We start from the raw sequence: 16,336 nt of genomic DNA, 5'->3' as shown, positions 1-16,336 counted from the left end.
TTCAGTGTTATCACATGGAATGGATGTTTTTAATATTGTAAATCCAAATGTTGTTAAAAATGTTGGGACCACAGATGGATGAAGAGTTCCTGCTGTGACGGTAGTTTGGTGGCTGGAGAGTTATGAGCTGCTCTGCAAGGGTCTGATGTCTGATGGGATCATTTCCTACGGACCCTGCTGATGTCACGCTGCAGATAGATTTGACCAGTATCTGCAGGAACAGGGATCTGTGTTGTGAACAGAACTGGGATCGGTTGAGAGTCCGGTTCATTGACTGCAACTCTGATTCTTCAGAAAGACTTCGTTAACAAGTCCAAAATGTATCACTGCTGCTCTGACTTGCAGTTTGCTGATATCAGCAATACTGGAGCCCTACTTTGTAATATTCAGACAACATTCAGAAAACTGATCAGATCTTTAAAGACCTGATAAACAGCTGGAGAGGAACTTCAACCTTCACACATCTGTTCTTTCACTGGATTTAACTTTTCAACCATCACGTCCTCATCCCTCCCTCTCTCTCTCCCTCCCTCCCGTCCTTCCTCCTTCCCTCCCTCCCATCATCTCTCCCTCCCTCTCTCCTTCCTCCCTCCCTCCCATTATTCCTCCCTCCTCCTTCCCTCCCTTCCTCCTCCCCTCCGTTACATGTTATCTGAGCTGCGTTACTGCAGCCTGACACCAGGGGGCGACGATGCAGCCGCCTTGTTTAAAGGCACGTCGACAACTTGCAGCAGAGATGATGGAGAGCAGGTGGAGCAGATACCTGCAGTCTGAAGCGGCTGCAGGGAGGCAACAAGCTGTGATGACAGATGTTGGTAACAAGTCATTTATTCCACCATCCTTCACAAGACAGCACGTCCAGTATTTACAGGAAGAGCTGGACCTTCTGGAAGCTGCTGCTTTTTAAATCAACTTCTTTGCTATTCAGATTGCTGTTAATCTAAAGACTAAAGTCTAAAAACAGTATAAAAACAGAACAATGATGAGTCCCACACATCTCCAGATATCACTCTGGCAGGGGGACATGGTCGTGGACAGCGTGCAGGACACAGGGACAGACACTTTGTCAGGAGACACTTGTTCAGGTGATCCAAACCGTCATCACACGTTTCTCAATCTGCTGCTGCTCTGAGGTTGATGTTGTCTCCTTAAAGCCTTCACACAGACGGAGGACGGAGTGAAGACACTCGGAAACAAACAGCCAATGAACGGCGGAGACAAACAGTCGACCAATGACAGTCCTAGCCCCTCATCCTACAGCTAAGTCCCGACAGCTCCGTGATGAGGGGGACGTTTACCTGCAGGACGAGGACCAGAGAGGGACAGACAGGATAGAGAGAGACAGAGACAGACAGACAACAGATCAACAATCAATCATGTGAAGATGACTGAGAGGATGAAGTGGCATTCAGGACACAATCACAGTTCAAGGGCCAGAAACACAAACACACACACACACACACACACACACACACACACACACACACACACACACACACACACACACACACACACACACACACACACACACACACACACACACACACACACACACACACACACACACACACACATCTGACAGCCAGTGTTGTGTAGACTCACCTTGTAGAAGATCTAATGACTGCATCCATCTGTTCCTCCGTTCTCTCTTTTAATGTAAGAACCGTTCAGAGATGATGTCAAACACAGATCATTTCTCTGTGTGTGTGTGTGTGTGTGTGTGTGTGTGTGTGTGTGTGTGTGTGTGTGTGTGTGTGTGTGTGTGTGTGTGTGTGTGTGTGTGTGTGTGTGTGTGTGTGTGTGTGTGTGTTATTCTCTTCTAATTGTTCTCTCCTGTTTTCCGTCTCAGGTCTGATCACCACAACCTCTCGGAAACTGGACCGTGAACAACAGTCAGAACACGTTTTAGAGGTGAGGACTCTGGTGCCTGATTAAAACACTCCCACTTGCTCATTAACAATTATATTTTCTATTTATATTCTGGGATGGACAAATCATCACTCGGCAATGTGACGTCCAAGCCAGCGTCGTCCTTTCTGTCCTTTCTGATGGATGACGTTTACTTTATGAGACTCTGGATCCTACAGAACCGTCTGTTCTAGAAATGAACGCATCATAATCTACACACACGGTCCAAACACATTCATGACGTTCTGTCCTGATTCATACTGATCAGCACATCGGTGCCGTTATCATTGAATAAGTCCAGTTCTAACGCTGGAGTCAGAACCGGCTCCTTCTCTACATGAAGCCGGTTCACCAGGTGACAGCAGGAGGCCCAGCATGGCGGTTCTGCCTGGAAATACACTTCCTTTTGCAAATTAATCTCAGATGGGAAATTTAATAGAAATAAGTATGAAAGTGGAGTTGTGTGTTAATACTCCGTCCTTTGGTAATGAGTGGAACACAGTACACACACACACACACACACACACACACACACACACACACACACACACACACACACACACACACACACACACACACACACACACACACAGACAGGTGATGCTCTGAACCCTACAGACAGACAGACGTCTGGTGGACAGGTGTCTCCTTCATGGATCCTGGTTCAGTATTATCTGTTGGGTCCTGCAGGTTCTGGTGTCAGACGGCGGTCCAAGTCCCCGGCAGAGCACGGTGTGGGTGATGGTTCAGGTCCTGGATGAGAACGACAACAAGCCCACGTTCCCTGAGAAGGTGTACCAGGTGAAACTACCAGAGAGAGAGCGCAGGAAGAAGGGCGAGCCCATCTACCGGGTGTTCGCTTATGACCGCGACGACGGCCCCAACAGCGACCTGTCCTACAGCATCGTGGACGGTAACGAGGACGGGAAGTTCTTCATCGACCCGAAGACGGCGGTGGTGTCGTCGCGCAAAGCCTTCACCGCAGGGAGCTACGACATCCTGACGGTACGTAACTCTTCGTCTGCTCACGTGACGCCGTTCGTTCAGTGAAAACTATCTGAACAGTTCGCTTGCTTTTTTTTCCACTGTTTCAACCTGTGGCAGGTCTTCTGTTTATAAGTGTTGTACGCAGGCCCCGCCTCCAAGCCCCGCCTCCAGGCCCCGCCTCCAAGCCCCGCCTCCAGGCCCCTCCCACCAGGGGCCCTGGAGTTCACTGCATCCCGTACACACGTGTGGTGACTGTAAAGCGTCCTGAACTCCGCCTCCGTGTGCGTCTCTGTTCAGATCAAGGCGACAGACAACGGCCGTCCTCAGAAGTCCTCCACAGCTCGCCTGCACATCGAGTGGACTCGCCGGCCGCCTCCCTCCACGCTCCCGCTGCTCTTTGACGAGCCCTTCTACAATTTCACCGTCATGGAGAACGATAAGGTGGCTGAGATCGTGGGTGTGGTGTCCCTGCAGCAGAGCTCCGCCCCCTTGTGGTTCGACCTCACAGGTAAACTCCCCCGTAGGTGAGGATGATGCTCTGTCAGCCAGTGAGGTGGGCGTGGCTGGGTGAGGTGGGCGTGGCCTGGCCCGCTGCACGGTGTGTGTTTGGCTGACAGCGTAGGTGTGTGTATATGAGGTGGGCTCGCTGCATGATCTGTTCTGCTCCGCCCATCCCAGTCACCATGGCAACAGCTTCTTCAGCTGCCAGGTCAAACGCTGAAATAGCAGATTGAAGTCAGGCTGAAACTTCAACTTCATCCTGTTCATTTTTAGAGGACTAGCCCTTTAAGAGATTTACTCATATTTATAACTATTAACTGTGCTGCTAAGCTCTCAATAAAGAGCAGCAGCAGATGTGAAAGCCGGTATGACATCGCTCCGGTATGACATCGCTCCGGTATGACATCGCTCCGGGATGACATCGTTCCTGACATCGCTCCGGTATGACATTCGCTCCGGTATGACATCGCTCTGGGATGACATCGTTCCTGACATCGCTCCGGTATGACATTCGCTCCGGGATGACATCGTTCCTGACATCGCTCCGGTATGACATCGTTCCGGGATGACATCATTCCTGACATCGCTCCGGTATGACATCGTTCCGGGATGACATCGTTCCTGACATCGCTCCGGTATGACATTCGCTCCGGGATGACATCGTTCCTGACATCGCTCCAGTATGACATCGTTCCTGACATCGCTCCGGTATGACATCGCTCCGGTATGACATCGTTCCGGTATGACATCGCTCCGGTATGACATCGCTCCGGTATGACATCGTTCCTGACATCGCTCCAGTATGACATCGTTCCTGACATCGCTCCGGTATGACATCGTTCCTGACATCGCTCCGGTATGACATTCGCTCCGGTATGACATCATTCCTGACATCGCTCCAGTATGACATCGTTCCTGACATCGCTCCGGTATGACATCGCTCCGGTATGACATCGTTCCGGTATGACATCGCTCCGGTATGACATCGCTCCGGTATGACATCGTTCCTGACATCGTTCCGGTATGACATCGCTCCTTTATGACATCGTTCCGGTATGACATCGTTCCGGTATGACATCGCTCCGGTATGACATCGTTCCGGTATGACATCATTCCGGTATGACATCGTTCCGGTATGACATCGCTCCGGTATGACATCGTTCTTGACATCGCTCCGGTATGACATCGCTCCGGTATGACATCGTTCCGGTATGACATCGCGCCGGTATGACATCGCTCCAGTATGACATCGTTCCGGTATGACATCGTTCCTGACATCGTTCCGGTATGACATCGCTCCGGTATGACATCGTTCCGGTATGACATCATTCCGGTATGACATCGTTCCGGTATGACATCGCTCCGGTATGACATCGTTCCGGTATGACATCGTTCCTGACATCGCTCCGGTATGACATCGTTCCGGTATGACATCATTCCGGTATGACATCGTTCTGGTATGACATCGCTCCGGTATGACATCGTTCCGGTATGACATCGTTCCTGACATCGCTCCGGTATGACATCGTTCCTGACATCGCTCCGGTATGACATCGCTCCGGTATGACATCGTTCCGGTATGACATCGCTCCGGTATGACATCGCTCCGGTATGACATCGTTCCGGTATGACATCGTTCCTGACATCGTTCCGGTATGACATCGTTCCGGTATGACATCATTCCGGTATGACATCGGTCCGGTATGACATCGCTCTGGTATGACATCGTTCCGGTATGACATCGTTCCTGACATCGCTCCGGTATGACATCGTTCCGGTATGACATCGTTCCGGTATGACATCGCTCCGGTATGACATCGTTCCGGTATGACATCGCTCCGGTATGACATCGTTCCGGTATGACATCGCTCCGGTATGACATCGTTCCGGTATGACATCGTTCCGGTATGACATCACTCTCGAAGTGGAGCGTGCCTAGCATGACACCCTTAAATCTCTTTGATCTCTCAAAGTTCACTTTCAGCCACTTGAAAGGCTGAACCAGATTAACTCAGCACATTTTGAATGGAGAAGATTCTGCTGTGAAAAAAGTTATTTATTCATTTCAATAATCAGGACTTTCTCAATGTAATTCTATTAGTTCTTACAGAATATGTACACTGACATTTCCCACAATGCACCACTCATCTCTCCTGTTGTTGTTGCTGAGCAGTGACGGTCAGTGTGTATCCAGTTGGAGATACCTTCTGGCTCGTGCTTCTGGCTCTCCATAGCTCTGTCCCTGTCTCTGTCCCTGTCTCTGTCATATATATATATATATATATATATATATATATATATACATACAAATAATGAGCAGAAAAACACATTTTCTCTGAAATATTATCATATTTAATCAACCACTTCCTACCAACTCTCATATGATATATATATATAAAATGTATATATAAAATGTGTTTTTCTGCTCATTATTTGTAGGTATGATGATGTCATACAGTCCATCCAGAAAGTATTCACCGCTTCACTTCTTCCTCATTTTGTTATGTTACAGCTTTATTCCAAAATGGATTAAATTCATTTTTTTCCTCAAAATTCTACACGCAATATCCCATAATGACAAAGTGAAAATAGTTTGTTTAAAATTTTTTGCAAATCTATTAAAAATAAAGAACGAAAATATAACACGTACATAAGTATTCACAGCCTTTGCTCAATACTTTGTTGAAGCACCTTTGGCAGAAATTACAACCTCAAGTCTTTTTGAGTATGATGCTACAAGATTGGCTCCTATTCTTGGGCAGTTTCTCCCATTCTTCTTTGCAGGACCTCTCAAGCTCCATCAGGTTGGATGGGGAGCGTCGGTGCACAGACATCTTCAGATCTCTCCAGAGATGTTCAATCAGGTTCAAGTCTGGGCTCTGCCTGGGCCTCTCAAAGACATTCACAGAGTTGTCCCGAAGACACTCCTTTGTTATCTTGGCTGTGTGCTTCAGGTCGTTGTCCTGTTGGAAGATGAACCTTTGCCCCAGTCTGAGGTCCAGAGCGCTCTGGAGCAGGTTTTCATCAAGGATGTCTCTGTACATCGCTGCATTCATCTTTCCCTCCATCCTGACTGGACTCCCAGTTCCTGCTGCTGAAAAACATCCCCACAGCATGATGCTGCCACCACCATGCTTCACTGTAGAGATGGTGTTGGCCAGGTGATGAGCGGTGCCTGGTTTCCTCCAGATATGACGCTTGGCATTCAGGCCAAAGAGTTCAATCTTTGTTTCATCAGACCAGAGAATTTAGTTTCTCCTGGTCTGACAGTCTTTCAGGTTCCTTTTAGTAAACTCCAGGTGGGTTGTCATGAGCCTTTTACTGAGGAGTGTCTTCCGTCTGGCCACTCTACCATACAGGCCTGCTTGGTGGAGTGCTGCAGAGATGGTTGTCCTTCTGGAAGGTTCTCCTCTCTTCACAGAGCAACGTTGGAGCTCTGTCAGAGTGACCATCGGGTTCTTGGTCACCTCCCTGACTAAGGCCCTTCTCCCCCGATCGCTCAGTTTGGCCGGGCGGCCGACTCTAGGAAGAGTCCTGGTGGTTCAAACTTCTTCCATTTACAGATGATGGAGGTCATTGTGCTCATTGGGACCTTCAATGCTGCAGAAATGTTTCTGTACCCTTCCCCAGATCTGAGCCTCCATACAATCCTGTCTGAGGTCTACATATGAGTCCTTGGACTTCATGTCTTGGTTTGTGCTCTGACATGTCAACTGTGGGACCTTATATAGACGGTGTGTGTCTTTCCAAATCATGTCCAATCAACTGAATTTACCAGGTGGACTCCAAGCAAGTTGTAGAAACATCTCATGATGATCAGTGGAAACAGGAAGCAGCTGAGCTCAATTTTGAGTGTAAGGACAAAGGCTGTGAATACTTATGTACATGTGATTTTTTCGTTTTTGATTTTCGATAGATTTGAAAAAATTTCAAAACATTTTTATTTCACGTTGTCATTATGGGGTATTGTGTGTAGAATTTTGAGGGAAAAAATTAATTTAATCCATTTTGGAATAAATCTATAATATAACAAAATGTGGAAAAAGTGAAGCGCTGTGAATACTTTAAGGATGGACTGTATGAGGTGTCTTCCTGTAGTATAAAAGCTCAGATACATCACGTCACATACCACACTACTCGTCCTCACATTATTAACATGCACGGGAAGAAATCAAGTTTTCGTCTGCAAAATATGATCGGAGCTTCACTGCATCAGTCATGTTGACGTCCTTAAAAAGGACAAATTGTCTTTGGGATCAGGAGACGACTCATTTGAGTCCTCAGAAACATCTTTAGGTCAGAACCACAGACGAAAACAGCTTTTCATAATCTGGCTCACAATCAGACAAACAAACCAACAAATCACAGAAAAACAGAAGCAGCCTGTGGAGGTGTTATTTTTAGACTCCATGTATATATGACTCGCTACAAGCAGATGGTGTCTCAGTCATGTCTCCTCATCTCCGCTCATCACATCCTGTCTCCTGTCTCTTGTCTTCTGTCCCTGTCTCCTGTCTCCTGACTCCTGTCTCCTGTCCCCTGTCCCTGTCTCCTGTCCCTGTCTCCTGACTCCTGACTCCTGACTCCTGTCTCCTGTCCCTGTCTCCTGTCTCCTGTCCCTGTCCCTGTCTCCTGACTACTGACTCCTCCTGACTCCTGTCTCTTGTCTCTTGTCTGCTGTCTCCTGTCTCCTGCCCTGAGCCTGTCTGTCCTCCCGGTCTCACCCTGTCTGTCCTTCTCTCTCCTCGATGCTTCATGCCTGAAGGTCCCAGGTCATTCCGTGAGATCTTCTATATTCTGCAGAGCGCTTGTGGCAGGAACTGTTCCTCAGAAGGTATCTCGCTTCCAACTTCCACTTCCGCTCTTTGCTGTCGTTTCTGCACCTTGTTTCCTTTTCGTTTCCTTTTCGTTTCCTTTTCTCTTCCTCTGTTCTGCCCTGAGCTTGTCATCTGTGCTGCCTGTCTTGGTTGTTTGAATGGAGCACATTACAGAGAAGCTCAGCCTGTGTGTGTGTGTGTGTGTGTGTGTGTGTGTGTGTGTGTGTGTGTGTGTGTGTGTGTGTGTGTGTGTGTGTGTGTGTGTGTGTGTGTGTGTGTGTGTGTGTGTGTGTATGTGTGTGTGCGTGTATGTGTGTGTAGGTGTGTGTGCGTGTGCGTGCGTGTGTGTGTGTGTGTGTGTGTGTGTGTGTGTGTGTGTGTGTGTGTGTGTGTGTGTGTGTGTGTGTGTGTAGGTGTGTGTGTGCGTGTGTGTGTGTGCGTGTGTGTGTGTGTGTGTGTGTGTGTGAGTGAGTGTGTGTGTTTCACATTAATGGACTAAATTGCAGCCAAGGTTAATTGAAGGGATGAAGGTTTGGTAAAAGGTGTCACAACCTTTTCTTTTGCTCCCATGGCAACAACCCCCAGGTTGCCTCGGTGACGGCTCGGTCTAATGACCTGCTGTTAGCAGCACCCGTACACCGTCCGTATGGAATTGATGCACGCCTTCATGTCGCACTTTTCAAAGGCAGGTTAACACGTGCACTGGAGTGTCCCGCTGCTTGCTGTCCCATTAGCAGACGTAATGGCTGCCGGGCCTCAGTTCTTCTCAGAAACAACACAGCTGCTCCGGTCTGCATCCAGAGCAGCAGCACTGAGCAGCTCATGACCAAGTCAGCTCTAACAAGCCCCGGGGCCCCGCCCCCATCTCACCGCTGCAGAACACCTGTCAGGAAGGGAACTGTCGAAACTAGATCTGTGTGAAGGTAGAACGTGTGACATGAAGCAGATGAGGGGAGGAGCCTGAAACAAAGAGACAAAGAGACGTCAGCATGATGCTGAAACTTCCATCACTTCAGAGTGTAATAAAGCTTCTGGAGGTCTGTGATGCACCGCAGGACTCCCAGAGTCCACGACCATGTGGACACACGTCCACATGTCCATTCTGGAAAACTGAGACAGACAAGAGATGGACGTCATTAATGCTCGATGTCCCCCCCCCCCTCTCCCCTCCTCTACCGTTTAATAAAAACACACACCACGCCAGATGGAAGTAACAGACTGGATATAAAACTACAGACTAGATGTAATATAAAACTACAGACTGGATATAAAACACAGACTGGATATAAAACTACAGACTGGATATAAAACTACAGACTGGATATAAAACCACAGACTGGATATAAAACTACAGACTGGGAATAAAACTACAGGCTGAATATAAAGCACAGACTGGATGTAAAACACAGACTGGATATAAAACTACAGACTGGATATAAAACCACAGACTGGGAATAAAACTACAGACTGAATATAAAACTACAGCCTGGATATAAAACTACAGACTGGATATAAACTACAGACTGGGAATAAACTACAGACTGAATATAAAACTACAGACTGAATATAAAGCACAGATTGGGAATAAAACTACAGACTGAATATAAAGCACAGACTGGATATAAAACTACAGACTGGATATAAAACACAGACTGGATATAAAACTACAGACTGGATATAAAACACAGACTGGATATAAAACCACAGACTGGATATGAAACTACAGACTGGATATAAAACCACAGACTGGATATAAAACTACAGACTGGGAATAAAACTACAGGCTGAATATAAAGCACAGACTGGATGTAAAACACAGACTGGATATAAAACTACAGACTGGATATAAAACCACAGACTGGGAATAAAACTACAGACTGAATATAAAACTACAGCCTGGATATAAAACTACAGACTGGATATAAACTACAGACTGGGAATAAACTACAGACTGAATATAAAACTACAGACTGAATATAAAGCACAGATTGGGAATAAAACTACAGACTGAATATAAAGCACAGACTGGATATAAAACTACAGACTGGATATAAAACACAGACTGGATATAAAACTACAGACTGGATATAAAACACAGACTGGATATAAAACCACAGACTGGATATGAAACTACAGACTGGATATAAAACACAGACTGGATATAAAACTACAGACTGGATATAAAACCACAGACTGGATATAAAACTACAGCCTGGATATAAAGCTACAGACTGGATATAAACTACAGACTGGGAATAAAACTACAGACTGAATATAAAACCACAGACTGGATATAAAACTACAGACCAGATGTAATATAAAACTACAGACTGGATATAAAACTACAGACTGGGAATAAAACTACAGACTGAATATAAAACTACAGACTTGATATAAAACCACAGACTGAATATAAAACTACAGCCTGGATATAAAACTACAGACTGGATATAAAACCACACACTGGATATAAAACTACAGACCAGATGTAATATAAAACTACAGACTTGATATAAAACCACAGACTGAATATAAAACTACAGCCTGGATATAAAACTACAGACTGGATATAAAACCACACACTGGATATAAAACTACAGACCAGATGTAATATAAAACTACAGACTGGATATAAAACCACAGACTGAATATAAAACACAGACTGGATAGAAAACTACAGACTGGATATAAAACACAGACTGGATATGAAAACACAGACTGGGCAATAAAACTGAAGACTGGATATAAAATACAGACTGGATATAAAACTACAGACCGGGAATAAAACTACAGACTGGATATAAAACTACAGACTGGATATAAAACCACAGACTGGATATAAAACTACTGACTGGGAATAAAACTACAGGCTGAATATAAAGCACAGACTGGATATAAAACACAGACCGGGCATAAAACTACAGACTGGATATAAAACTACAGACTGGATATAAACTACAGACTGGGAATAAAACTACAGACTGAATATAAAACCACAGACTGGATATAAAACTACAGACTGGATATAAAACTACAGACCAGATGTAATATAAAACTACAGACTGGATATAAAACTACAGACTGGGAATAAAACTACAGACTGAATATAAAACTACAGACTGGATATAAAACTACAGACTTGATATAAAACCACAGACTGAATATAAAACTACAGCCTGGATATAAAACTACAGGCTGGATATAAAACTACAGACTGGATATAAAACCACAGACTGGATATAAAACTACAGACTGGATATAAAACTACAGACTGGATATAAAACAACAGACTGGATATAAAACTACAGACTGGATATAAAACTACAGACTGGATATAAAACTACAGACTGGATATAAAACTACAGACTGGATATAAAACTACAGACTGAATATATATAACAGACTGGAAATAAAACACAGACTGGATATAAAACTACAAACTAGATATAAAACAACAGAATGGATATACAACTACAGACTGAATATAAAACACAGACTGGATATAAAACCACAAACTGGATATAAAACCACAGACTGGATATAAAACCACAGACTGGATATAAAACTACAGACTGGATATAAAACTATAGACTGGATATAAAACTACAGACTGGATATAAAACTACAGACTGGATATAAAACTACAGACTGGATATAAAACTACAGACTGGATATAAAACTACAGACTGGGAATAAAACTACAGACTGAATATAAAACTACAGACTGGATATAAAACTACAGACTTGATATAAAACCACAGACTGAATATAAAACTACAGCCTGGATATAAAACTACAGGCTGGATATAAAACTACAGACTGGCTATAAAACCACAGATTGGATATAAAACTACAGACTGGATATAAAACTACAGACTTGATATAAAACCACAGACTGAATATAAAACTACAGCCTGGATATAAAACTACAGACTGGATATAAACTACCGACTGGGAATAAAACTACAGACTGAATATAAAACTACAGCCTGAATATAAAGCACAGATTGGGAATAAAACTACAGACTGGATATAAAACTACAGACTGGGAATAAAACTACAGACTGAATATAAAACTACAGACTGGATATAAAACACACACTGGATATAAAATACAGACTGGATATAAAACTACAGACTGTATATAAAACCACATACTGGATATAAAACTACAGAGTGGATATAAAACTATAGACTGGATATAAAACTACAGACTGGATATAAAACACAGACTGGATAAAAAACTACAGACTGGATATAAAACACAGACTGGATATAAAACTACAGACTGGATATAAAAGAGTTCGTAGCTTCAGGTCTGTAAAATGGTTCCGATCCAGAAGTGTCTTCAGCTGCAATACCAGCGAGTGCCACTAGAGGTCGGCTCCAAAAAGCCTCCGGCTCCATAGACTCCCATTCAACTTCTCTCATCAAATCCAAAGTGAATAAAATGTGTCCATCAGTTATCTCGGTGTTGTTAGCTAAAGTCTCTCCTTCTTATTAGTTATCTGGACTGAAGACTTCATAACGTTCACAAACCAACGATGACATTACTGATGGATGATGACATCACTGATGGATGATGACATTGCTGGTAGATGATGACATCATTGATGGATGAATGTTGGTCAGGACTTAGCTTATTATCATTCTCTTACATTTAGACTGAGACTGGCTGAACAAGCCAAACCAGAAGAAGACTGAACATACTGTCAGTTTGATCTGTCCTCCAGATCCCAGCAGGTTTAATTTGGGATTCCACTGTTTTCTCCTTACTCGTCTCAAGCGTCCAGTTGAGCGAGTTGAATGAGGATCAAGTCAGCCTGAGACTGGAAACTGTTTTTAGAGCAGATCAGAGGTTCTCTGCCTTGGAATTTCTCTCTCTGTAATTTGGCGTCAGCAGACCGGAGGCTTTTTCCGGCTTCGGTAGGATCTTCGCCAAACCCTCGTCTTCCTCGTGTCCTAAATGAGGATGATGAGTCAGACATGGCTGTTTGAGGCTGCCTGTGATCACAGTATGGTTTATATTTGATCTGTTCACCATTAACATGTACAGAAGACAGCACAGGTTACAGTGTGGACAGTGTTACACTCCTCAGCACAACTGCTGTGATGTTCTCACTCGACTGAAGTTTGTTTCTTCACTCATTTCTGTCACAAACTCAAATCAAAGTTCAAAGTTGTGTCAAAGAAACGAGCAGCTGTGAAACACAACTTCAAGATATTTGAGTCAAAGTCTGTGATTGGCTGTCACCAGGTTAAACACACAGAAACACCTGCTGGAGCTGGATGTACACACACAAACACACACACACACACACACACACACACACACACACACAGACAAACACACGCACAGACACACACACACACACACACACAGACACACACACACACAGACAAACACACGCACAGACACACACACACACACACACAGACACACATACAGACAAACACACGCACAGACACACACACACACACACACACACACAGACAAACACACGCACAGACACACACACACACAGACACACATACAGACAAACACACGCACAGACACACACACAAACACACACACACAGACAAACACACGCACAGACACACACACACACACACGCACAGACACACACACACACACACACACACACAGACAAACACACGCACAGACACACACACACACACACACACACACACACACACACACACACACACACACACACACACACACACACACACACACACACACACACACACACACACACACACACACACACACACACACACACACACACACACACACACACACACACACACACACACACACACACACACACACACACACACACACACCCTGAGGGTTTGTGGTGCTGCTTGCATGGCCGGTGCTCCTGCTTCTTTGTGTTGTTGTGACTTTGTGCTGTTGGTGTGTGATTGGTGGGTGGGTGGAGTGTTTGTGTGTCATGAACCCCGTCAGCAGCCATCCCTCCATTACTACACCATCACACACTCGTCAATGAGAGTGTGTGCAGATGGTCTCCAGTCATGTGATCGGATCTCTGCAGGTGAACAACTGTTAGCACGTGTCAGCGTATAGTTTCATATGACTGAAAACCACAGTGTGTGTGTGTGTGTGTGTGTGTGTGTGTGTGTGTGTGTGTGTGTGTGTGTGTGTGTGTGTGTGTGTGTGTGTGTGTGTGTGTGTGTGTGTGTGTGTGTGTGTCTCCATAGCGTGTGTGTGTGTTCGCTCTTTCATTATCAATGCTGTGTTCAGAAGGTGTGACTGACTCTGTGCCCCCTCCCTCCCTCCCCCCCCCCCACTCCCGGAGCAGGTGGGAACAGTGACAGTGTGTTTGATGTGGAGAAGGCTGTGGGCACCATCATCATCGCCAGGCCTCTGGATGCTGAGCAGCGCTCCTTCTACAACCTGACAGTGCAGGCCACCGACGGCACCAACACCGCTGCCGCTCAGGTACCGCCGCTTTCTCACCAGCCCGCTAGTGTTTGTGCGTTTACAGTTTGTAACCTGGTAACTGGACCAACAATAACTTCACCTGCCAGGTGAGGAGGAGGAGGAGGAGGAGCTGGGAACCACGTTCATGCTCCACTGGGAAAAACAGGAAAAGGTGTCGATAACGTTGGTGACTTCTAACAGGGTCCTTAGTGACGTCTAACCTGCAGTCCACATCCAGAAGTACTACTGCAGTAGAAGTACTACTGTAGTAGCAGTACTACTGTCGTAGAAGTACTGCTGTAGTAGAAGTACTACTGTAGTAGAAGTACTGCTGTAGCAGAAGTACTACTGTCGTAGCAGCACTACTGTAGTAGAAGTACTACTGTAGTAGAAGTACGACTGTAGTAGCAGTACTACTGTAGTAGCAGCACTACTGTAGTAGAAGCACTACTGTAGTAGCAGCACTACTGTAGTAGAAGTACTGCTGTAGTAGCAGCACTACTGTAGTAGAAGTACTACTGTAGTAGCAGTACTACTGTAGTAGCAGTAGTTGCAGTACTGTAGTAGCAGTCGTAGCACTACTGTAGTAGAAGCACTACTGTAGTAGAAGCACTACTGTAGTAGAAGTACTGCTGTAGTAGCAGCACTACTGTAGTAGAAGTACTACTGTAGTAGCAGTACTACTGTCGTAGCAGCACTACTGTAGTAGAAGTACTACTATAGTAGCAACACTACTGTAGTAGAAGTACTACTGTAGTAGCAGCACTACTGTAGTAGCAGCACTACTGTAGTAGAAGTACGACTGTAGTAGCAGCACTATGTAGTAGAAGTATACTGTAGTAGAAGTACTACTGTAGTAGAAGTACTGCTGTAGTAGCAGCACTACTGTAGTAGAAGTACTACTGTAGTAGAAGTACTGCTGTAGTAGCAGCACTACTGTAGTAGCAGCACTACTGTAGTAGAAGTACGACTGTAGTAGCAGCACTACTGTAGTAGAAGTACTACTGTAGTAGAAGTACTGCTGTAGTAGCAGCACTACTGTAGTAGAAGTACGACTGTAGTAGCAGCACTACTGTAGTAGAAGTACTACTGTAGTAGAAGTACTGCTGTAGTAGCAGCACTACTGTAGTAGAAGTACGACTGTAGTAGCAGCACTACTGTAGTAGCAGTACTACTGTAGTAGAAGTACTACTGTAGTAGAAGTACTGCTGTAGTAGCAGCACTACTGTAGTAGAAGTACTACTGTAGTAACAGACACAGATGCTGCTCTGACTGCTCCATGCTAAACATTTAGCATTAAAAACAGGGTTGGTAACAGGAAGCTCTGTTGTAACGTTATTAGACGTGGCGTCTGCTGTTTATTATTATCATCATATGTTCTGAGGACCCTCAACTGTCTCTATAAAGGACATGAAATGACACCGTGCAGTAAGAACATAATGTCTTCAACACAATCATCACAACATGAACACTGATGTGAATTTAGATAATGGATCATCATGGAATATGAGAGGACAGACACAGAGAGGACATGAGCATTTTTATAGAACAGGAAAAACTGTTCTGATGTGAAGTACAAGTGAGATGCCTACTAATCCACCTGAGACACACACACACACACACACACACACACACACACACACACACACACACACACACACACACACACACACAC

The 16,336-nt window shown here is 44.9% G+C and overlaps 1 protein-coding gene across 1 annotated transcript in view; it reads left to right on the top strand.

Annotated features, from left to right (window-relative positions):
- The window catches only part of fat3a (FAT atypical cadherin 3a), an 80,190-nt gene that overhangs the window by 4,497 nt on the left and 59,357 nt on the right, over positions 1 to 16,336 (top strand). Inside the window, exons 3-7 of the mRNA XM_069687917.1 lie at positions 1,850 to 1,911; positions 2,599 to 2,913; positions 3,193 to 3,403; positions 8,162 to 8,230; positions 14,540 to 14,679. Coding sequence (XP_069544018.1) covers positions 1,850 to 1,911; positions 2,599 to 2,913; positions 3,193 to 3,403; positions 8,162 to 8,230; positions 14,540 to 14,679 — 797 coding nt within the window. The remainder of the gene's footprint in view (positions 1 to 1,849; positions 1,912 to 2,598; positions 2,914 to 3,192; positions 3,404 to 8,161; positions 8,231 to 14,539; positions 14,680 to 16,336) is intronic.

The sequence above is a fragment of the Brachyistius frenatus genome, unplaced genomic scaffold, assembly GCF_029030835.1.
Source record: "Brachyistius frenatus isolate BFR_SWC_R1_liver_20210118 unplaced genomic scaffold, ASM2903083v1 Contig_505, whole genome shotgun sequence".
Taxonomy (NCBI): domain Eukaryota; kingdom Metazoa; phylum Chordata; class Actinopteri; family Embiotocidae; genus Brachyistius; species Brachyistius frenatus.
Note: the sequence above shows the minus strand (reverse complement) of the source record. Positions and strands in the feature narration are given on the sequence as shown.